Source organism: Haliotis rufescens, unplaced genomic scaffold (genome assembly GCF_023055435.1).
Source record: "Haliotis rufescens isolate VD_foot unplaced genomic scaffold, xgHalRufe1.0.p SCAF_1, whole genome shotgun sequence".
Lineage (NCBI taxonomy): Eukaryota > Metazoa > Mollusca > Gastropoda > Lepetellida > Haliotidae > Haliotis > Haliotis rufescens.
Window position 1 is genome coordinate 13,801,880 of NW_025963779.1, and position 22,814 is coordinate 13,824,693.

At 42.3% G+C, this 22,814-nt stretch overlaps 2 protein-coding genes across 4 annotated transcripts in view; one reads left to right on the forward strand and one right to left on the reverse strand.

Moving 5' to 3' along the window:
- LOC124148488 (melatonin receptor type 1B-A-like) lies at window positions 1-22,799 on the reverse strand. 2 transcript variants are annotated; one of them, XM_048387444.1, is made up of 2 exons: window positions 22,368-22,799; window positions 1-1,303 (listed from the first exon to the last, which is right to left on the reverse strand). In XM_048387444.1, the coding sequence occupies exon 2, from the start codon at window positions 1,272-1,274 to the stop codon at window positions 177-179; it is 1,098 nt and encodes a 365-aa protein (XP_048243401.1). In that variant the 5' UTR covers window positions 1,275-1,303; window positions 22,368-22,799; the 3' UTR covers window positions 1-176. The 2 variants fall into 2 exon arrangements, with proteins under 2 accessions (XP_048243401.1, XP_046375555.1); XM_046519599.2 differs by lacking the exon at window positions 22,368-22,799 and adding an exon at window positions 11,424-12,367.
- LOC124148497 (RING finger protein nhl-1-like) overlaps window positions 22,216-22,814 on the forward strand; it is an 11,040-nt gene continuing 10,441 nt past the window's right edge. The window contains exon 1 of one of the 2 annotated variants that reach the window (XM_046519610.2): window positions 22,216-22,265. The gene's annotated coding sequence lies outside the window, so the exon portion shown is untranslated. Of the gene's footprint in view, window positions 22,382-22,814 lie in introns of both variants that reach the window. The other variant, XM_046519616.2, reaches the window with a different exon arrangement.

A 22,814-nucleotide genomic window follows, 5' to 3' on the forward strand; every position in this document is an offset into this window, starting at 1 on the left:
TCAACCAAGTCAGCGAGTCTGACCATCTGATGCCGTTAGTCGCCTCTTACGACAAGCATAATCGCTTTTTACGGCAAGTATGGGTTGCTGAAGACTCATTCTACCACGGATCTTCAAGGTTGTATTGAACTGACTGATATGATGATTAGACACCCTTGTGAAGCACCTTCGAAGATTCACATACATGTGCTTTCGTACTTCGGATAGTGTGTGTATGGCTTGACAGTGAGCAAATTGTTACACGAACGTTCAATATGGTTCACGCCGTTCCCCTCTTCTGTCGATCTTGTTCGGTCACTGATTTTGGACGCTCCGGGAAGCACATTGTCCACGTGCATATTGTCTGGAGACAGTTGCGTTGGTTGACGCCAGAAGCAGAGGGTTTTCTTGTACCCTTCCCTAAAGCTGCGGTTCATGAGACCGTAGAGGAACCAGTTAACACAGGAGTTGGTAAAGGAGGTGTATGAACAGGCGATGTGGACGGTAGCGGGCCATGTGTCGTCTCTGTCAGCAATGGTAGTGATCATGTAGGGGCTCATGAGTGCCGCGAAACAGAGGAACACGGCAAACAGTGTCTTGATGAGAGATATCTCAGCAGGCTTGGGGGTTCTGTTAGACGGCAACCCTGTCTGTCTGATCCTATTTTTGGCGTTCCTGACGTAGCGGTAGATGTAGAAGTTACAGATGAAGATGATGATGGCTGGAGCGGCGATGCTGCCGAGGAGGAGAAAAAGAGTGTAGCCGAAGTTAGCTGTTCGGTCATATCCGCAGTAGTGCAACTTCCGGTCATACCGGAAGCGGCCCCAGCCAACGAGAGGTGGTAGCGTCATGAGTGCTGCAACCACCCAGATACAAACACAGATTGTAATGGTTGTGTGTTTCGTGAAGACACGGCGGTATGTATCGCTGTGGCAAATGTTGAGGTAGCGGTTTATGGAGATAACGGTGAGGGTGAGGAGAGATGCAACGTAGGCGCACACAATAAGGAACCCGTTAAAGACACAGTGCCCTGGTCCAGCAACGGAGTATCTTCCTGTCATAAGATCCACCAGGAGATAAGACACAACGTATCCTAGAATGATCAAGTCGGCCACGGCAAGATTGACGATGTAGATGCCGTGAAGGGTTCGGAGCACGCGATGGCTTGCCACAGTGACAATGATGAGGAGATTGCCAAACGTACCCATGACGACGTAGAAGATACCGATAATGATAAAAATGATCCTAGCTTCTTGACTAATTTCGAATCCGACGTAAGGATCTGTTGGCGTCATGTTGACGGAGGAGTAAGCCTATCAGGAATCTGTAACAATATACTTTGGTATTAGATGTCAGAACATGTTGAAACAAAACAAAGGACAGCCAGGCTGCCGTTAACAACTGGTTGTATGATGTCGGGTAGGTTAGCCAATAAAGAAGAATTGTTAAAGGCTTTACATAATATTCTTAATAAACATCATGGACACACTGATCATAGGTTATTTTCGTACAATTCTGTCTAATCAAGCTTTTGAAGTTTGAATATTGATTGCCGTTATATCGGAACAACAGGACAAGTTAGAGTTTTAATAAATGAATTTATGCTCAAACATTTTAATCAGTTGGTAACAAGTGTGTTGAGAAGTAATTTGAAGCACCTCAAATGCGGATGTGTGTTATCCTTCACACAAAAACTATGCATAGACACACAATACTCAGACCGACAGAAAGACAACTTAATCACTGGCCCAAAATATAGTCATAAAAAGGTTTACCTGCATGGGCTTATTGCCGTATGTAACTCTCATAGAGAGAAAAAAAATACAATTCTCTATTTTATTAACACTGAACTATACTAGCTTAAATTATAAATAATAATTTCAAAATTTGCGGACTTCATTAAGTTTCAAGTCTTTGAAAGGCAATCCAGCTTGCTTCCATTTGTCAATGCCATTTCCATTCTATTACCTGTCAGTGCTAAATATCCCCAGCCTCACGATTGCCCACTGTCCATTGCCTCGTATCAATCAGTGATAATTTAAGTCCTGGCCTCCAGCTGTCCGTCGCTATCACCTGTCAGCGCGAATTAACTGTTAAGTGTTCGCTTCCATTTGTCCATTGTTAATCACCTATTGGCGCCAATGTACTGCTGGCTTCCCGTGTGAAGTTCCACCTTTGTTATCTGATTACCTTTGTTGTTCTTACAGGTATGTTTTCTGCCTGCGACAGAAGCGATCGTTAAACTCCAAAACTGCCTGTCTGTCACAACATTTGTTCACCTGATGAACGTTGTGTTCCTCATAGTACATTTAGGTAAACATATTCGTATATCTGCCATTGTCAGTCATATGTTTCAATTTCCAACATCTAAAGTGAGGAAAACACATTCTCCTATATCTGCCAATTTCAGTCAAATGTTTTTATTTCCTACATCTAAATTTAGATAAACATATTCGTATATCTGCAATTGTCAGCCATATGTTTCAATTTCCCACATCTAAAGTGAGGAAAACACATTCTCCTATATCTGCCAATTTCAGTCAAATGTTTTAATTTCCTACATCTAAATTTAGATAAACATATTCGTATATCTGCCATTGTCAGTCATATGTTTCAATTTCCCACATCTAAAGTGAGGAAAACACAATCTCCTATATCTGCCAATTTCAGTCAAATGTTTTAATTTCCTACATCTAAATTTAGATAAACATATTCGTATATCTGCCATTGTCAGCCATATGTTTCAATTTCCCACATCTAAAGTGAGGAAAACACATTCTCCTATATCTGCCAATTTCAGTCAAATGTTTTAATTTCCTACATCTAAATTTAGATACACATATTCGTATATCTGCCATTGTCAGTCATATGTTTCAATTTGACACATCTGAAGTTTGACAAACACATTCTCCTATATCTGCCAATTTCAGTCAAATGTTTTTATTTCCTACATCTAAATTTAGATAAACATATTCGTATATCTGCCATTGTCAGTCTATGTTTCAATTTCCCACATCTAAAGTGAGGAAAACACATTCTCCTATATCTGCCAATTTCAGTCAAATGTTTTAATTTCCTACATCTAAATTTAGATAAACATATTCGTATATCTGCCATTGTCAGTCATATGTTTCAATTTGACACATCTGAAGTTTGACAAACACATTCTCCTATATCTGCCAATTTCAGTTAAATGTTTTTATTTCCTACATCTAAATTTAGATAAACATATTCGTATATCTGCAATTGTCAGCCATATGTTTCAATTTCCCACATCTAAAGTGAGGAAAACACATTCTCCTATATCTGCCAATTTCAGTCAAATGTTTTAATTTCCTACATCTAAAATTAGGTAAACATAATCGTATATCTGCCATTGTCAGCCATATGTTTCAATTTGACACATCCAAAGTGAGGAAAACACATTCTCCTCTATCTGCCAATTTCCGTCAAATGTTTTAATTTCCTACATCTAAATTTAGGTAAACATATTCTTATATCTGCCATTGTCAGTCATATGTTTCAATTTGACACATCTGAAGTTAGGAAAACACATTCTCCCATATCTGCCAATTTCAGTCAAATGTTTTAATTTTTTACATCTAAATTTAGGTAAACATATTCTTATATCTGCTAATTTAAGTCATATGTTTAAATTCTGATATCTAAATTTAGATACATATACAGACTATTATATTGAAGTTGTAGTGGATGTTGAGGTAGCGGTTTATGGAGATAACGGTGAGGGTGAGGAGAGATGCAACGTAGGCGCACACAGTAAGGAACCCGTTAAAGACACAGTGTCCTGGTCCAGCAACGGAGCATCTTCGGAGTACTTCACTGACGGAGTACTATATTATTAGATTTTGCCAATCTTCATGCATCGTTTACTAGTTTTAATTTGGATGGTTTTCTATGGCTTACAACATGTAGTACGCCATGTTTCTTCAGCCATAACATACAACAGTTGTAACCATAGCATCAGGGATTTTGAAAAGATTAGTACAAGAAATATATCCTACCCCTTTGTATATCTATAAATAGCCCTCACATTCTTTACAATACAGAGAAACATTAATCGACATTAGGAAACATCGTACTGCAGTAGTGGGCCCCATCTGATATTTCAAAATTAGCAGTACACCTTTAGTCCAACCTTTTTAATATATGTGGACCACTCATATCGAACACTTACATCTCCATATGGGTATAGATTATATACAGACGGCTTATGCTCGGGACAAATGGCAGGCCTAGCAACATGGATTTAACAACCTCAGGCACCACTGTCTTTGACTGCCAGCTTACATTTTATGACGTATGATAAGCATTGTATGACGTATAAATAACATTTTATGGCGTATAAATTACGTTTAATGATGTATTGATAGCATTTTATGACGTACTAATAGCGTTTTATGACGTATAAATAGCATAAATGATGTATTAATAACATTTTATGACGTATTAATAGCATTTTATGACGTAAAAATAGCATTTTATGACGTATAAATAGCATTTTATGATGAGCCAAATCACAGAGAGTGTCACAGTGGGCATACATTAAATTGATTCCATCAAAGCTGAAAATTTAGCTCTAGTCTTTGTTGCATACATTTATTCGCAAATTAATAAACAAGTGTTGTTATATGACAAACGGATTGGAAGCTGATTATCAATGAGAGTGGCTATGAGGTAAACCAGTGAGACAGTGAGACAGTGAGACAGTGAGTCAGAGAGTCAGAGAGCCTGTAAGCAACTATGGAAGATGGATTCAGGATGTAAACCTCTTTGTGATGAGGATCACAACGTTTCGGAGTATATACTTACTCCTGCATCGGGTTAATGATTCTAGCTCACCTGATGAAGGAGTAAGTATATACTCCGAAAGCCAGCAAGCCATTGAGCCATTGAGCCAGTAAGACAATTTGCCAGTCAGCCAGTGAGTCAGCAAGCCAGTGTGACAGTAAGTCAGTTGGACTGTTGGACAGTAAGCCAGTGAACCATTGAGTCAGTGTGACAGTAAGCCAGCGTGACAGTAAGACAGTGTGACAGTGAGTCAGTGTGACTGTAAGCCAGTGTGACAGGAGGACAGTGTGACAGTGAGCCAGTAAGCCAGTGTGACAGTGAGTCAGTGTGACTGTAAGCCAGTGTGACAGTAGGACAGTGTGATAGTGAGTCAATGTGACAGTGAGCCAGTGTGACAGTAAGCCAGTGTGACAGTAAGCTAGTGTGACAGTGAGTCAGTGTGACTGTAAGTCAGTGGGACTGCTGGACAGTAAACCTATGAGTCAGAGAGCAAGTGTGACAGCAAGATAGTGTGACAGTGTGTCATTAAGACAGTGTGACAGTAAGTCAGTGTGACTGTAAGTCAATGAGGCTGTTGGACAGTAAGCCAGTGAACCAGTGAGACAGTGTGACTGTAAGCCAGTGTGACAGTAAGCAAGTGAGCCTGTGTGCCAGTGAGTCAGTGAGGCAGTGTGATAGTAAGCTAGCGTGACAGTAAGCCAGTGTGACAGTCAGCCAGTGTGACAGTGAGCTAGTGAATACGTGTGGCAGTAAGTCAGTGTGACAGTAAGCCAGTGTGACTGTAAGCCAGTGTGACAGTAAGCAAGTGAGCCTGCGTGCCAGTGAGTCAGTGAGGCAGTGTCATAGTAAGCTAATGTGACAGTAAGCCAGTGTGACAGTTAGCCAGTGAGTCAGTGAGTCAGTGTGACAGTCAGCCAGTGTGACAGTGAGCTAGTGAATACGTGTGGCAGTAAGTCAGTGTGACAGTAAGCAAGCGAGCCTGTGTGACAGTGAGTCAGTGTGATAGTTACCTAGGGTGACAGTCAGCCAATGAGTCAGTGAACAGGTGAAAGTAAGCCAGTGTGACAGTGAGCCAGTGAGCCATCGTGACAGTAAACTAGTGTGGCAGTGAGTCAGTGAGCCAGTGTGACAGTAAGCCAGAGTGATAGTCAGCCAGTGTTACAGTAAGCTACCGAGACAGTGAGTCATTGAGCCAGTGTGACAGTATGCTAGTGTGACAGTGAGTCAGTGAACCAGTGTGACAGTAAGCCAGTGTGACAGTAAGCCAGTGTTACAGTAAGTCAGTGTGACAGTGATTCAGTGAACAAGTGTGACAGTGAGTCAGAGTGACAGTAAGCAAGTGTGACTGTGAATCAGTGAGGCAGTGTGACAGTAAGTCAGTTTGACAGTGAGCCCGTGTGCCAGTAGGCCAGTGGAACTTAAAGTCAGTGGGACTGCTGGACAGTAAACCAGTGAACCAGTGAGTCAGTGAGCCAGTGTGACAGTGAGTCAGTGTGACAGTAAGCTAGTGTGACAGTGAGTCAGTGAACAAGTGTGACAGTGAGTCAGTGTGACACAAAGCCAGTGTGACAGTGAGCTAGCGTGACAGTGAGCCAATAAGTCAGTGAACAGGTGTGACAGTAAGCCAGTGTGACAGTGAGTCAGTGAGCCAGTGTGACATTAAGCCAGTGTAACAATGACTCAGTGAGTCAGTAAGCCAGTATGCCAGTGAGCCAGTAAGTCAGTATGCCAGTGAGCTCGTGAACCAGTAAGCCAGTAAGTCAGTATGCCAATGAACCTGTGAACCAGTAAGCCAGTATGCCAGTGACTCCGTGAACCAGTAAGCCAGTAAGTCAGTATGCCAATGAACCTGTGAACCAGTAAGTCAGTATGCCAGTGACTCCGTGAACCAGTAAGCCAGTATGCCAATGAACCTGTGAACCAGTAAGCCAGTGACTCCATGAACCACTAAGCCAGTAAGTCAGTATGCCAGTGAGCCAGTAAGCCAGTATGCAAGTGAGCCCGCGTACCAACAAACCAGTAAGACAGTAAGCGAGTGAGCCAGTATGCCAGTGAGCCCATGTACCAGTAAGCCAGTAAGTCAGTTTGCCAGTGAGCCCGTGTACCAGTAAGCCAGTAAGTCAGTATGCCAGTGAGCCAGTAAGCAAAAATGTCAGTGAGCCAGTAAGCCAGTATGCCAGTGAGCCAATAAGCAAGTAAGTCAGTAAGCGAGTGATCCAGTATGCCAGTGAACCCGTGAACCAACAAGCCAGTGAGCCAGTATGCCAGGAAGGCAGTGAGCCAATGAACCAGTAAGCCAGTAAGCCAGTGAGCCCGTGAACCAGTTAGCAGGTAAGTCAGTGAGCCAGTATGCAAGTGAGCCCTTAAGACCAGTAAGCCAGTGATCCAGTAAGTCAGTAAGCCAGTGAACCCGTGAACCAACAAGCCAGTGAGCCAGTGGGACAGTAAGCCAGTTAGTCAGTGAGCCAGTACGTCAGTGAGCTCGTGAACGAACAAGCAAGTAAGCCAGTAGGAGAGTTAGCCAGTGAGTCAGTGAGCCCGTGGACCAGTAAGCCAGTGAGCCAGTATGCCAGTGAATCCGTGAACCAGTAATTTAGGAAGCTAGTGAGCCAGTATGCCAGTGAACCCGTAAAGCAACAAGCCAGTAAGTCAGTAGGGCAGTAAGCCAGTGTACCAGGAAGTCAGTAAGCCAGTATGCCAGTGAGCCCGTGAACCAGTAAGCCAGTAAGTCAGTAAGCGAGTGAGCCAGTAAGCAAGTAAGCCAGTGAGGCCGTGAACCAGTACGTCAGTAAGCCAGTAAGCCAGTGAGACCGTGAACCAGTGAGTCAGTGAGCCAGTGAGTCAGCATGACAGTGAGTTGGTGTGACAGTAAGCAAGTGTGACTGTAAGCCAGTGTGACAGCGAGCCAATGAGACAGTGAGCCAGTGGGACAGTAAGCCAATGTGACGGTGTGTCAGTGTGACAGTGAGCCAGTAAGCCAGTGAGCCAGTGTGACAGTAAGTCAGTGTGATAGTAAGCTAGCGTGACAGTGAGCCAATAAGTCAGTGAACAGATGTGACAGTAAGCCCGTACGCCAGTGAGCCTGTGAACAAGTACGCCAATAAGCGAGTGAGACAGTAAGCCAGTAAGTCAGTGAGACCGTGAACCGGTAAGTCAGTAAGTCATTGAGCCAGAAATTCAATGAACCAATAAGTCAGTGAGCCAGTAAGCCAGTGAACCAGTAAGTCAGTAAGTGAGTGAGCCAGTAAGCCAGTGAGCTCGTGAACCAGTAAGCCCGTAAGCCAGTGAGCCCGTGAACCAACAAGCCAGTAAGCCAGTGAGCCCGTGAACCAGTTGACTAGTGGGCCAGTGGGCCGTGAGTTTAGTTCACGTAGTTTTGCGATGTACTGTAGCGGTGGTCGTAAACATTTCCCGCTTTAAAGTATACTACATTGCTCGTTAAAGGAAATATTAGAACTTAACCGGAAAAGCACATTTCCGGAATATAACTTTATACAAGACAGCTCACAGCTCATGGTTAATGACTCACAGCTCACAGGTCATGGCTTACGACTCACAGCCCACAGGTCATGGTTAATGACTCACAGCTCACAGGTCATGGCTTACGACTCACAGCCCACAGGTCATGGTTAATGACTCACAGCTCACAGGTCATGGCTTACGACTCACAGCCCACAGGTCATGGTTAATGACTCACAGCTCACAGGTCATGGTTAATGACTCACAGTTCACAGGTCATGGCTAACGACTCACAGGTCATGTCTTACGACTCACAGCTCATGGCTTACGACTCAAAGCTCACAGGTCATGGCTTACGACTCACAGCCCACAGGTCATGGCTTACGACTCACAGCCCACAGGTCATGGTTAATGACTCACAGCTTACAGGTCAAGGCTTACGACTCACAGCTCACAGGTCATGGCTTACGACTCACAGCTCACAGGTCTTGGTTAATTACCCACAGCTCACAGGTCATGGCTTACGACTCACAGCTCACAGGTCATGGCTTACGACTCACAGCTCACAGGTCATGGCTTACGACTCACAGCCCACAGGTCATGGTTAATGACTCACAGCTTACAGGTCAAGGCTTACGACTCACAGCTCACAGGTCATGGCTTGCGACTCACAGCTCACAGGTCATGGCTAACGACTCACAGCTCACAGGTCATGGATTACGACTCACAGCTCACAGGTCATGGCTTACAACTCACAGATCACAGGTCATGGCTTACAACTCACAGCTCACATGTCATGGCTTACGACTCACAGCTCACAGGTCATGGCTTACGACTCACAGCTCACAGGTCATGGCTTACGACTAAAAAAAATCTCAGGTCATGGCTTACGACTCACAGCTCACAGGTCATGGCTTACGACTCACAGATAACAGGTCATGGCTTACGACTCACAGATCACAGGTCATGGTTAATGGCTCACAGCTCACAGGTCATGGCTTACGACTCACAGCCCACAGGTCATGGCTTACGACTCACAGCTCACAGGTCATGGCTTACGACTCACAGCCCACAGGTCATGGTTAATGACTCACAGCTTACAGGGAATGGCTTACGACTCACAGCTTACAGGTCATGGCTTGCGACTCACAGCTCACAGGTCATGGCTAACGACTCACAGCTCACAGGTCGTGGATTACGACTCACAGCTCACAGGTCATGGTTAATGACTCACAGCCCACAGGTCATGGTTAATTACCCACAGCTCACAGGTCATGGCTTACGACTCACAGCTCACAGGTCATGGCTAACGACTCACAGCTCACAGGTCATGGATTACGACTCACAGCTCACAGGTCATGGTTAATGACTCACAGCCCACAGGTCATGGTTAATTACCCACAGCTCACAGGTCATGGCTTACAACTCACAGATCACAGGTCATGGCTTACAACTCACAGCTCACAGGTCATGGCTTACGACTCACCGCTCACAGGTCATGGCTTACGACTCACAGCTCAAGGTCATGGCTTACGACTCACAGCTCACAGGTCATGGCTTACGACTAAAAAAAATCTCAGGTCATGGCTTACAACTCACAGCTCACAGGTCATGGCTTACGACTCACAGCTCACAAATGTTGCATGTTGAATGTATTTCAAAGTGGGTTAAGTCATTGCTTCATTGGTAGAATGCAAGAGCTGAAAAAAAGGAAACAGAATTGGAATAAACCCATTCTGTCCCAGCTAGCTGTCATTCAAAGTCTGGCTGCCCACATGAAACGTTTGTAGTTGTTACCACTGACAAGGCCTCAGATAACATGACCATTACATGTCAGCATCCCCACATTGATTGTTTGATCAAAGAACTTGGTATAAGTGACATATCAAATAATGCCACATATAAGGCCAGTATGTTAACTGAGGAAGAAATCCGTCAAAACCATGCATCAGTACCCTCAACTTTTTACTTGACTCTAAAACCTGAAGACATATCCGTTGATCTTTTGTACTGAATTCCAAAGCTCCATTAAAAAAATCCGCAAAAAGAGAGATATATTGCCGGGCCCAGCAAATGTACCACCAAATTCCTGTCTCAAAAACTAACCATATTCCTTAATAGTATCAAGGACGGACTTTCTTTATATTCACAGTAAGTATTTGAGATAAGTGGAATTAACACCGTGTGGATTCACAAAAACTCAAAAGATTAACTTGACTCTTTACAATCTCAGAAAAGAACAATGTTCAATTATGTGAAAAAATTAGTTTTTCAACTTTGTACTCCACTACCCCCCTGTGACAAACTTAAGGGTAAACATTATACCTTGATCCATGGGGCTTTTGTTACAAAACGTGGGGACCATAGATTAAATTGCATATCGAACGTCCGAGGTTCAGGACAATTTGTCAAAAATGAAGCGATGATGAAAGATCTGAAGTTGACTGATAACACAATATGTGAACCCTGAACTTCCTCATTTATAAAATCTATGTAACATTTTGAGGTAAAAAGTAGGCATCCATGGACACCAATTTTGCTCCCCACCCTGCTGTTTCTTTGTGCACAAGAAATCGGAATTTCTGCTCGGATTGGCAAAATTAAAAAAAGGTAATTTTAAGCTTAAGCTTCATGTATATCGATATTCTGATATCGTTCAATCACCATCAAAAAGCCAATTCCCTTCCACTAATTTACCCACACGAACAAGAAATAGAGGAGACCAGTGAGACCGCCTCATCTCTTTCATCAAGGTTACAACATTCCAAAAAAATTAAGGTAGACATGTGGAGGACATTTCCAAATTTGACACATCAGTGACAAAAATGATATCCGATGCAATTCCCAATTTTGCCTTGTACCATATGTTTCCGTGTTTTTTTCAGGTGAACAATTGACTTGCCTTTGCATGGGTTTGTGACCGGAGCCATCCAGAAGGGCAGGACACCTTTTCGCGAACAACTGGTATTATTCACTATTTGATAGTAATTCACAAACACATGCTCATGATATAGTCGGAATCGTACAATCGACTCTTTCTTATGAAAATGGAACGGATTTTGTCGCTTTTATTTACGACGCTCACAGATCATGGCTTACTTGTCACATCTTACATGTTATGGCTCACGCAGACATTCAGAACTACCAATTATGTATTCAAACTTTCAAAGACTCACCGAGTAGCAGTAGTAGGTGTGGGTCAGATCGTACACGAGACACCTATCCGCCTCGCCGGGCTGGTGAAACTTAAGTCAGCGGCGGTGCTAACAAACTGCCACACTCCATGCCACGTGCGTGTCGCTCGTCAACACGGAGCTGATGTGAGGTGACTGTTGGTTGGATTACAAGTCGTTACAATGTTTCTGTATCAATCATTCTCATATGTAATTGCACAGTACATCTGGATAATGACCCGAGCGCCTAACACACCCATCAATGTATAGATAGTTAATTGATTTCATATTGATCTCCGGATCTTATTTGATGAAACACACACACCGATTGAGGATTTTCTTATTGGACCCATCCTATTTAACAATGCTGGATCCGCACTTGCTTTCTGGACTCATGCTTGTCCTGTTTTTTCGATATAAAGACAATAATTATTCATAAACCAGTTCAGTCACATTTGAAGCAATGGTTTTCACATATTAAAAAGATTGGAAGCTAATAACACGTCATAAGTATGAAAGCGCAGTAAGTTCAACCAAACTGACACTGGGCGGTTCTAGGAAACAGAACACCACGAGATTTCTTCCCGGAATGACTATATGCATATCAGTGTTCTGGTCATGATATCGATCTGTGATGCTTGGATGCAGAGACTGAGGGTCGATGTCGTGACATGGGGCTCTATTTGTGCAGGATGCATAATGCATCACAGGTGCGTCATATGAACGCTTTGGGCAGAGATGTGACACAGCTTAATGCAAAGTAAATTTGACGACATGGTTTACATGAGAGACAAATACATCAGACACAGGAACCTGCGTATTCCTCACAATTGAGTGTCACCAGAGGTTGCTGTCTGAACCTGCGTATTCCTCACGATTTGAGTGTCACCAGAGGCTGCTGTCTGAACCTGCGTATTCCTCACGATTTGAGTGTCACCAGAGGCTGCTGTCTGAACCTGCGTATTCCTCACGATTTGAGTGTCACCAGAGGTTGCTGTCTGAACCTGCGTATTCCTCACGATTTGAGTGTCACCAGAGGCTGCTGTCTGAACCTGCGTATTCCTCACGATTTGAGTGTCACCAGAGGCTGCTGTCTGAACCTGCGTATTCCTCACGATTTGAGTGTCACCAGAGGTTGCTGTCTGAACCTGCGTATTCCTCACGATTTGAGTGTCACCAGAGGTCGCTGTCTGAACCTGCGTTTTCCACACGATTTGAGTGTCACCAGAGGTCGCTGTCTGAACCGGTGTATTCCTCACGATTTGAGTGTCACCAGAGGTCGCTGTCTGAACCGGTGTATTCCTCACGATTTGAGTGTCACCAGAGGTTGCTGTCTGACCCGCGTATTCCTCACGATTTGAGTGTCACCGAGGTTGTTGTCTGAACCTGCGTATTCCTCACAATTGAGAGTCATCAGAGGTCGCTGTCTGAAACTGCGTTTTCCTAACGATTTGACTCTCACCAGAGGTCGCTGTCTGAACCGGTGTTTTCCACACGATTTTAGCGTCACTAGAGGTCGCTGTCTGTACCTGCGTATTCCTAGCGTCTTTTCTATAGCCTTTCCCTATAAACCATTATCTGTGTCTGTATACCACTAGTGGCTGTATGCTGTATTCAACTACGGAACTGCACGTGTAAATCCCTTGCGTGTGTAGGCTGCATACTGTCCTGCCAAGACCGCCTTTATCAGTCACTATACACCATGCATTATGCACGATAGTCCATTTCGACCTACGCTAAGTGGTTTCATTCTCAACATCAACTGACAAACTCGACGGTAAAGAGACAGTGATTGGTATCCGACAACCACAACAACCACTAAGCACTCCCCATCTGAAACGATTTGTGGTCTATTGTTGCCGATTTCAACGTTATTGAATCAGGAGCGCCCGTCTCTCGTTCTGTTGCACCAAATTGAGTGATGTCTCCAAGCAATCCAGCTGACATAAACGTTCTTCTACATGTGAAACAAGTAATGAGGATAATTGCTTAGAATTTTTTGGTTTTGATTTATCACTGTACTGTACCTCCGCCTCTTCTCTGTCCGTGTGTCGCCGCGAATAGCTGCAAGATTGATGATGCGGCGTTTAGCAGTTAGTACTTACTCACTGTAAAGAATGATCTGCCATCCCACCTAGTGACGAGTATTTATGAAGCACTATCATCTACACCGGGGCCTCTTCTCGGGCGTGTCAGAAACCTATTACAGTGGGTTCGAATCGATTCGCCTTGATTATGTTTCCGAGTTTGTCAACACCATACTGAGCTCGTGGGTTTTATCAAAGTGTTAGCGCCGTTGTATGCAACTGAAATACTGTTAGACGCTGTAATAAATAACTGAAATACTGTTATACGCCGTGATATATACAACTGAAATACTGTTCAAAGCTGTGTTATAAAACTGAAACACTGTTAAACGCCGTGATATACAACTGAAAAAACTTATAAACGTTGTGATCTATGACTGAAATACTGTTAAACGCCGTGATATATAACTGAAATACTGTTAAACGCCGAGACCTATAACTGAAATACTGTTAAACGCCGTGAAATATATAATACTGTTAAACGTCGTGATCTATAACTTACGGTGACCCATAAGGGACATGGAGTCTGTTTTTCCATATTTTGATATTTCACTTACATTTATCGTAACCTTTTGCAAATTAACACGATTTGTCTTACAAATATGTGATAAATCACGTGTAAAGAAGATATTGAATCGCTGAAAAACGAAACGAAAATGTCAAAAACTAAAATGAAAATGTCAAAAACACAAAACGAAAATGTCAAAAACTAAAATGAAAATACAGAAAACTATTTCCACCGCAGTGTAAATATTATCACCGCGGTGTGAATATTATCACCATGGTGTGAATATTATCACCGCGGTGTAAATATTACCACCGCAGTGGAAATAGTTTTCTATATTTTCATTTTCGTTTTTGACATTTTTGCTTTTGTTTTTGACATTTTCGTTTTAGTTTTTGACATTTTCGTTTTTGTTCTTTGCCATTTTCGTTTTAGTTTTTGACATTTTCGTTTCACTTTTCAGCGATTCAATATCTTCTTTACACATGATTTATCACATATTTGTAAAACAAATCGTGTTAATTTGCAAAAGGTAACGATAAAAGTAAGTGAAATATCAAAATATGGAAAAACAGACTCCATGTCCCTTATGGGCCACCGTAATAACTGACGAAAAAATGCACATCCAAACTATCGTCAGTATCGACTCGATCCGTGTCTTGGCTGACAGTGACCGTATCCAGCAATCTACGAATTTACCTTGGTGTCTGTTTGACGCATCTTTAATCACCTTTCAATAATCGGTCAGTTGATCAATGATGACTAACACATGTAACCGCTTCATTAACAACTTCGGAAATCCTCCCGTCACGTTTATCGTGTCGGCCATTTTGACGTCTTGTACTTGATGTAACTGTATTACGACGCGCTGTCATTGTGACTGACTTACTGAGGTAGTTCATTACAGACCTTTCTCATCTAATGATGATATTATTTGAGTACATTTGTTCTAAGGGAACTACAAAAGTTGTCCCTGTTGAGCATGTTGAGCAGATATAAGCACATGTCACCTCTCGTTTTGAGGAACTATTTTATTCCAGTACAGCTGGTTGTTGTTTGGCTGTCAGTGTAAACATGAAGTCACACGTACCAAATAAAATTGTGTTTAGATCTTGGCCTACATCCTTTGAGGTAAGAAATTGTTTTTAAAAATTATAAGAATTGACTTTCACATTGTATGAATTCATTGGAGTATGAACCTTCATAGAGTGAGGGCCAAACATTGTATGAACGCCGTCGCAAGCTCCGACGTTCATACAGTCTGGCCCTCACTCTATGAAGGTTCATACTCCAATGGACTCACACAAAGTAAAAGTCAATTCTTAATTGACTGTGTAGGCGTGTCAAGTTATGCGCAATTAAACGATCACCTGATTCATGTTACGCCATGTCATGTCAGTATGAATTCCTACACCTGGAATGTTTATCAATCTCGTCATTTTTGTCTGTTTTGATATATACAACTGTTTTTGGTTTAACTATTGTAGATAAAACATGTTTTACGCTGTCGAATTTAATAATAAGCATTGACTGTGTATTTTTTCGGTTCATTGAGGTATGAATCAAAAAGCCGATGTGCAAACTTTTATAAGAATCCGCTACACAGATTCATACAGTTTGCACATCGCTTTTTCAGTCCATACCTCAATGAACCGAAAAAAATACACAGTCAATTCTTAAATGAACGTCAATTTCGCGGTCATGTAACCTATCTCTCGTCCAATGGTAAAGCCGTATATCGTGTAAACTTCAAATTAAAAAATTATAACTGGAATACTGTTAAACGCCGTGATATATACTCACACGCAAAAGAAACGCAAGTAGTTTTAAGAAAATAGGTAACAAACACGGAACCATAAATTGATACGAGTTTTAGCATGTAGTGAAGCCTGATGGTGTTATCAATATTTTTGGTTGCATTTTGGAAGCCCCGACTAAAAACGCAACATAAAAAAACGAATCGCCAAAACGCACCATTTCAATGAATATGTGGGTATCATGCAACCATTTCTCGCGAAATTGAAAATGCACGAACTGTAGTGGGTATAAAACTGTGGCCGATTCTTGGACCTACCACTCCTTGGTCAACAATGCAACGCCTAACTCAAATTCAGAGAAACGGACTTTTGGAAGCTGGAGAGTCTGTCCAAGATGTTGCCCGTCATGTCAACGTTAACATAACCACAATTTACCATCTCCTGCATCGATACAATGCAGGGTCATCACAATTGGCGTCATCGTGAGTGCATGGAGGCGTGTCATCTTCTCTGATGAAAGTCACTTTTGTGTCTCCCATCGAGGTGATCGTTTCGTCTATGAGACGTCACGTTTGTTTAGAGTCTGCCTGTCCTGTCATAACGTTACGAAGTGCATTAGGTGTACAAACAGCGATAAAACGAAACATGGTAACAATTCGTACATATTTCGGCCACATCCAACTCTTTTAATTTGTGGAAAAAGGTTCCAAGCCGCAGAGGTCTACAAGCAAAGATATGGAAATTGATCGCTGGCGTTAGTCTAGTGTCCTCGCTAAATTGTTTCGCAATTTATATCTCCAAAGTTGCGAAAACTTGTAAAATGCATTAGCTTCGTCACAGTTAGACACTGATATTCAGTATATCAGATTATCCTTTTGATAATGATAGCAATTATCCCCGTAGTTTCTCCAGATTCCCGATGGTTACTTCCGACTCGATCGCCGAATGAGAAGGGCGACGCCATGTTTGTGTGTAACACTGAAAATAGTCCTTACTCGACTTGCTATTTGCATCTCTAACCGCATATGACCCCAACGGATATCGTTAATATCCAATGATATCGTTTTTATCCGTTGGCTTTATCATGCCGAGAAACCTACCCATTATATGATAAATTGCGATAATCACACTTCTGTGCGCATAATTTTCTGCCATGGGGACACGTGCCGTTGCCTTCCTCACCTACTCTTCACTTCACAATGACTCCCTAGTTTAGTCGATTGGTCGTGACAAAGGCGTGAGTACGCGTATCCTGTACACATTATCGTTAACGCTGTTACGAATAGATTGCTATTGCGCTAATGAAAATACCATAACGGATTAATTTACGACCAGCACAGTCTCCCATACTTATTCATAGACTTACGATATACTCGTGGCACTAATTAAGATGGCCTTTTCGAAAGCGTCAAATGAATGAGGTCTTGAGCGGAGAGGAGGCGCGGCAGTCACGGGTGGCCCAGTCGTCTAAGGCGCCGCGATTCGCTGTGCAGAGTCGCGTCCCTTGGGCACGCCAGAAACCTATGATTGAGGGTTCGTATCCCGGTTCGCCCCGATTATGTTTCTAGGTTTGTCAGCACTATACCCGTGCCCGTGGGTTTCACCGAAGTGGTAAACGTCTAAGACCTGCATCACTTCGGGCTTTCCTCCCACACTAAGCTGACACGCCGCGATATAACTGGAATACTGTTAAAAGCGGCGTTAAACCCAACTCCCTCACTCACTCCAATTTATGTGCACATGAGGGAATGGTCTCTTTGTCGGATCGGGACTGTTGTTGGACTCTTCGTTATCTGAACCATCCCATCAATTGCACTTTAATTATCTTGAATTGCTGTAACCTTACTTTACCAAAGGGGGCACGGGTGGCCCAGTCGTCTATGGCGCCGCAAGTCGCCGTGCAGAGTTGCGTCCTATGGCACACCAGAAACCTATGATCGTGTTAAATCCCTGTTCGCCCGGTTATTTTTCTAGTATAGGTTTGTCAGCGCCAGACCCATGCGCGTGGCTTTCAACAAAGTGGAAAATGTCTGAGGCCTGCATCACTTCCGGCTTTTCTCCTACATTAAACTGTAAGGCGGTTTATAACCGGAAGACTGTTAAAGGCGGCGTTGAACCCAACTCACTCACTCAGTACTTTACATAATGCATATGCTCTTGCATGAACCAATCCATCAAATGCATTTTCATGAAAAATTCCAACCACAATTTAGCAAAATGCTTATTAAGGATAGGATTTATGGATGCATAACTTCTTTATTTACTATTAAGAGCGCCTATTTCGGTGTAGGTTCTAACACCGTTATCAAGCAAGTGATGATGCATATGTTGTCGCATGAACGAATCCATCAAATGCATTTTAATTAATCGTTCTGCATGGCTTCAATTTAACAGAATGCATTTGTTGTCGCATGAACCTATCCACCAAATGCCTTTAAATTAATCGTTCTAGCGTCAATTTATACATATGCTATTGCAAGATCTTGAAAACAATGCATTCTAAAGCTAAGCGCTGATTAGGTGCAATAATCTTACTTCCCTAATAAAATCTATAGTAGAAATGCAGAGAAATATATTTATTTCGAATTTGATATATCATTATCGCGATGTATCTTTCTAGTCGGATAACTTTGTGTGGTAGCAAAATGACTTCGAGTAAATGAGGTGTAACATTATTGTCCATTTAAAAAACATTTAATTTCTGAAATAGAAAAGAAACTGTCGCCCTTATTTTGCTTAATAAACAATTTGTACATTTGTATCAGTGTCATTTATATCTATTTAGTTGTGTATTTTGTGTCGCAGATCAACTTCGGTGCTTAATTATGCGAACATGGTATGCATAAGTTCGCTGTCGCGTCTTATCTATGATATCAGATAACTTGGATATATTTTCGCCTTCACTCGACGGAAACGGCATCTCGTTATCGTAACCTTCCGCCGACTATCGATTCCTTCTGATTGAGATTGCTACAACGGGTCAACTACAGGTCAAAGTGTGGCGACACATTCGGTCCGGAAGCGCCTAATTACAACACAGCGCTTCCGCGTCCGTTAACTTCATACGTCAGAACGAAGACGTATATACGTGTATGTACGTCTTTGGCCAGAGTTAAGCGACGCAGAGGTTACGAAAGTTACAAATTAGAGAACGTCTTTGTGGAGATCATATTCACACAAGTATAATTTTATATGCGCACACACAAACACATACACGCACGCACGCACGCACGCACGCACGCGCGCGCACACACCTGTAATAAATTATCAGTCCCTAATTAATGTTCAATTTAGAACATTTTGATTTGAATAAAAAAGGACTATATATCATTTCTCAATTTCAATTCCACCCCACCCACCCCAAAATTAGAATAAAAATTATTATAGTTGTGATAAATTTTGGAACGCCCTTCTTTTCCTGTGTCAGTTTCTCATCACCCCCTGCTCAATTCTCCAAACCCAATCTCGCCCCCAACCCCACCCCACCCCTGTAGTCAATGACCAGTCCCTAATTATATTCTGGTAATAATACGTCATTGGGGAGACGCTTGATGGACATGCCTTTAAGTGGCAATTAAGAAACTCTGTAGCATGTTTTTGTTCCGCCCAATTTTAGTTCCGACCAGGACAAATATCAGGATTAAATACATAAAATTGCATTGAAATGTTCCGACCCTGTAGTGAAAAGGTTTTTTTTGCGGTTGACGTTAACAAAGGTTTTGGTGTGTTTATGAGCGATGTTTCCGTGTGTTGTTAATGTGCAACATAAAAAAGGAAACTAAGACATGCAATCGCAATACAAATAAACATAATCTAAAAGAAAAACAAAAGAATATGATGAAAAAGAAAAGCATGAAACAAATACCGATAGTTAGTTAATGATAAAGGCAAATGTGAAAACATGTAATTATGACAGAAACAGATAGAATGCAGCGCCCCAAACGCAACCGAAATCGTAGGTACTGTTGCACGAGATTTCCAAGCAATAATCGTGTTTATGTAAAAATAAATAAACAAAATGCAGTCGCCAGTGAATACTACGGCTGTCGCAATGAATTATCACGAACACTTAACGGAAAATGAGGTTTTTATACCATGGTAACAGATATATATTAAAAATGATTTTTTTGTTTTTTTTCCAAAATGTTAACGAAATGTCAAATAAGAATTTTCACACATAAAGCATGTTCCAACCGGAACTTGTACTTGAATACATTTCAAATATTTGTTCCATGCTTAAAATTCAGGTATTCTTTCTCTCTCAAAGAAGACAAAACAACAAGAAAAAGAAAATAACTAAGTCCCATTTTTAATGTAGCCCAATCACAAAATCCCTCAGGCATTTGACAGTTTCACAAGGTAGAACATACAGTATGTTTGGTTTACTGGAAAGTTGGATAAGTTGAAAGCAAGAAAGTATTTATTCTATATTCAACAACAAAAGAGTCCTTTTCAAACAAGTAAAGTTTGGTTTTAAAAATGGTAGTACAAGTATGGAATCAGGTCACAAAAATGCAACTGCAACAGAAAAGCATGCATTCCATGCAAAAGTTGACTTTTATGCAAGCCCCATGCATTTCACTACCCAAGAATGGGTATAAAAACATGTGCGAGAACGGGATTCCATATGCATTGTTTAGCATCGTGCTGACAACAACCACTCAGAAAAACAACAAAATTACGCAATTGTTCAACATTACGAAATGCCACGCCTGTCCGAAAATGAGCGTCTGCGAGTCATTGGTGTGCTTGAAGCAGGATCGAGTCAACGTGATGTTGCAAGACAATGTAACGTCCACAGAAACACCATCTGGTGTTTATGGCAACGTTGGCAACAGACGAATGCAGTCAGAGACTATCCTCGGAGTGGCAGGCCAAGCGTAACCAATAATCGACAAGACAACTGGATTCGTACGAAATCGATTCCAGCCAGCAACAGTGACTGCAAGAAGCACCCCTGGCCTTCGATGAATATCTTCACAAACCGTACGTCGCCGCCTCATATGTGCAGGGATTGTCGCCAGAAGACCTGCCAGACGTCCCATTTTGACAGGAAACCACCGTCAAGCACGTCTACAGTGGTGCAGACAGCGTCTACGCTGGACGGCCATGCCGTGGGGCAAGTTCTATTCACTGACGAGTCTCGTTTTCACCTCAGCCACAGCGATGGACGGATTCGAGTGTACCGACGTCGAGGTGAACGTTACGTCAATCATTATGTCATGGAAGAAGTTGGGTTCGGGGGCGGCAGCGTTATGGTATGGGGTGGGATTGCAGCAAGACAGAGAACCCGTTTGATAGTGGTAGAGGGAAATCTCAATGGACAGAGCTACCGCGACGAGATCATCGGCCCTGTTGTTCTACCGTTTTTGCGTCGTCATGGCCCAGGCACTACCTTTCAACATGACAACGCCCGGCCTCATATTGCTCGACTTGTTCAGGATTCTCTTCAACAAACAACGTGAATGTCATCCCCTGACCGGCTCGCTCCCCTGATCTCTCACCAATCGAGCACATGTGGGATGAGATGGATCGGCGCCTTTGACGTCAACCACGTGTTCCATAGACACTCCAGGAACTTCGAAACATGCTCCAGCAGATATGGACAGATATCCCACAGGACTTTGTGCGACGCCTGGTCCATTCCATGAGACGAAAAGTGTTGCTTGCATCGCAACCAGAGGTTGACACACACGCTATTGATTTGTAAGTTGACATTTTGGCATGTTCATGTTTTCATTAATGAAATCACGCATTTTCTGAAGTCAGTATGGTATTAAACCATTTGAAAACTAACAGGAGTATTTTATCTTTTGCAAACCGAAATTGTTTCAGATTTGGTAAAAAGCATAACTTTGCATTAAATCTTATTCAATGTCACAGGAACTTTTGTTGTTCAGTATAGATTTTCTACATATAGGCCAAGGTTTTTTTGTGAATCATAGAGAATTTAACCCTCGAGGAGGAGAAGCAGTGTGTATACATACTTCTACTGTGAATGGTGTCAAAAGAGTTATTACTGAATACACGGATATTAGTTTTTGTCGTTTTTGACAAAACTGTATTCCCATTTGACCAATGTGTTGTTATTGCTTCTGTTCATGTACACCCCGCAAATACACCAATGCAGACTGATAATAGGTTCTTCAAAGGTATAGAATACTTCGAAAGATCTCTTATAGCCGTTATCAGAAACCATATACTGATACATGGTCTCTGTCGTTATATATGACGCGTATATACTCCCTGCCCATTTACGACATATCATGTTTGTACAGTCTGTACACACGACTTATTTATATTATGTGATCGTGTTTATTTTGTTTGACAAAACGCATATTACGCCCATTAGTATTATTTGTTTAATTACCAAGATATTGGCCTCCGTTGTTGGTTAAGAAATGTATTTTGAAACAGACGATAGATAGTCACCGACGAGGTCAAAGGTCTAAGTTATGGGAAGGTGAAGGACGTCAAACACATGACTCAGGAAGTGGTGAGTGTTAGGAGACTAACGAGTGAGAGAACCAATATGGTAGATTCAATGACAGAATCACAGACTTGTAGAAAATACTGCATGGATTACCGACCGACTTACCTAAGACTTCCAGGGTTTGCGCAGAACTTTTCTATATCTCAAATATCTGTAACATGTCTGTGTGGGTTGTAAGGGGAGACAATCAGACATGTCCATGGTCCAAGTTTCTACAAATTCCCGAGGTGACCCGGATAGGAACAGGTGCATGGTTGGTGCTAACACGGTCGTGTCTGTTAATAGATGAACAGCTGAATATAGGGCAGTGTGACATAGACTTGTTCCCCGATGACGGCAGATGAAATTTCTGATTCATTTTGAAGCACCTGACCACATTTGAAGCACAGCCAAAGTCCAGGGTCCCGTTCAGCAATGCGATCTTAGCGCTACGACTGACGGAAGTCTGCATTTGAAGGATGGAAGTTACGATCGTCCTAGCACTACATGTCATTGTGGAACGGGACGCTGATCAGCTGACAACACACTTTTACCTTAAAATGCCGGAAATCA

Coding starts and splice junctions, on each gene's coding strand:
- LOC124148488 (XM_048387444.1), bottom strand. CDS start 1,274: ATGACGCCAACAGATCCTTACGTCGGATTCGAAATTAGTCAAGAAGCT.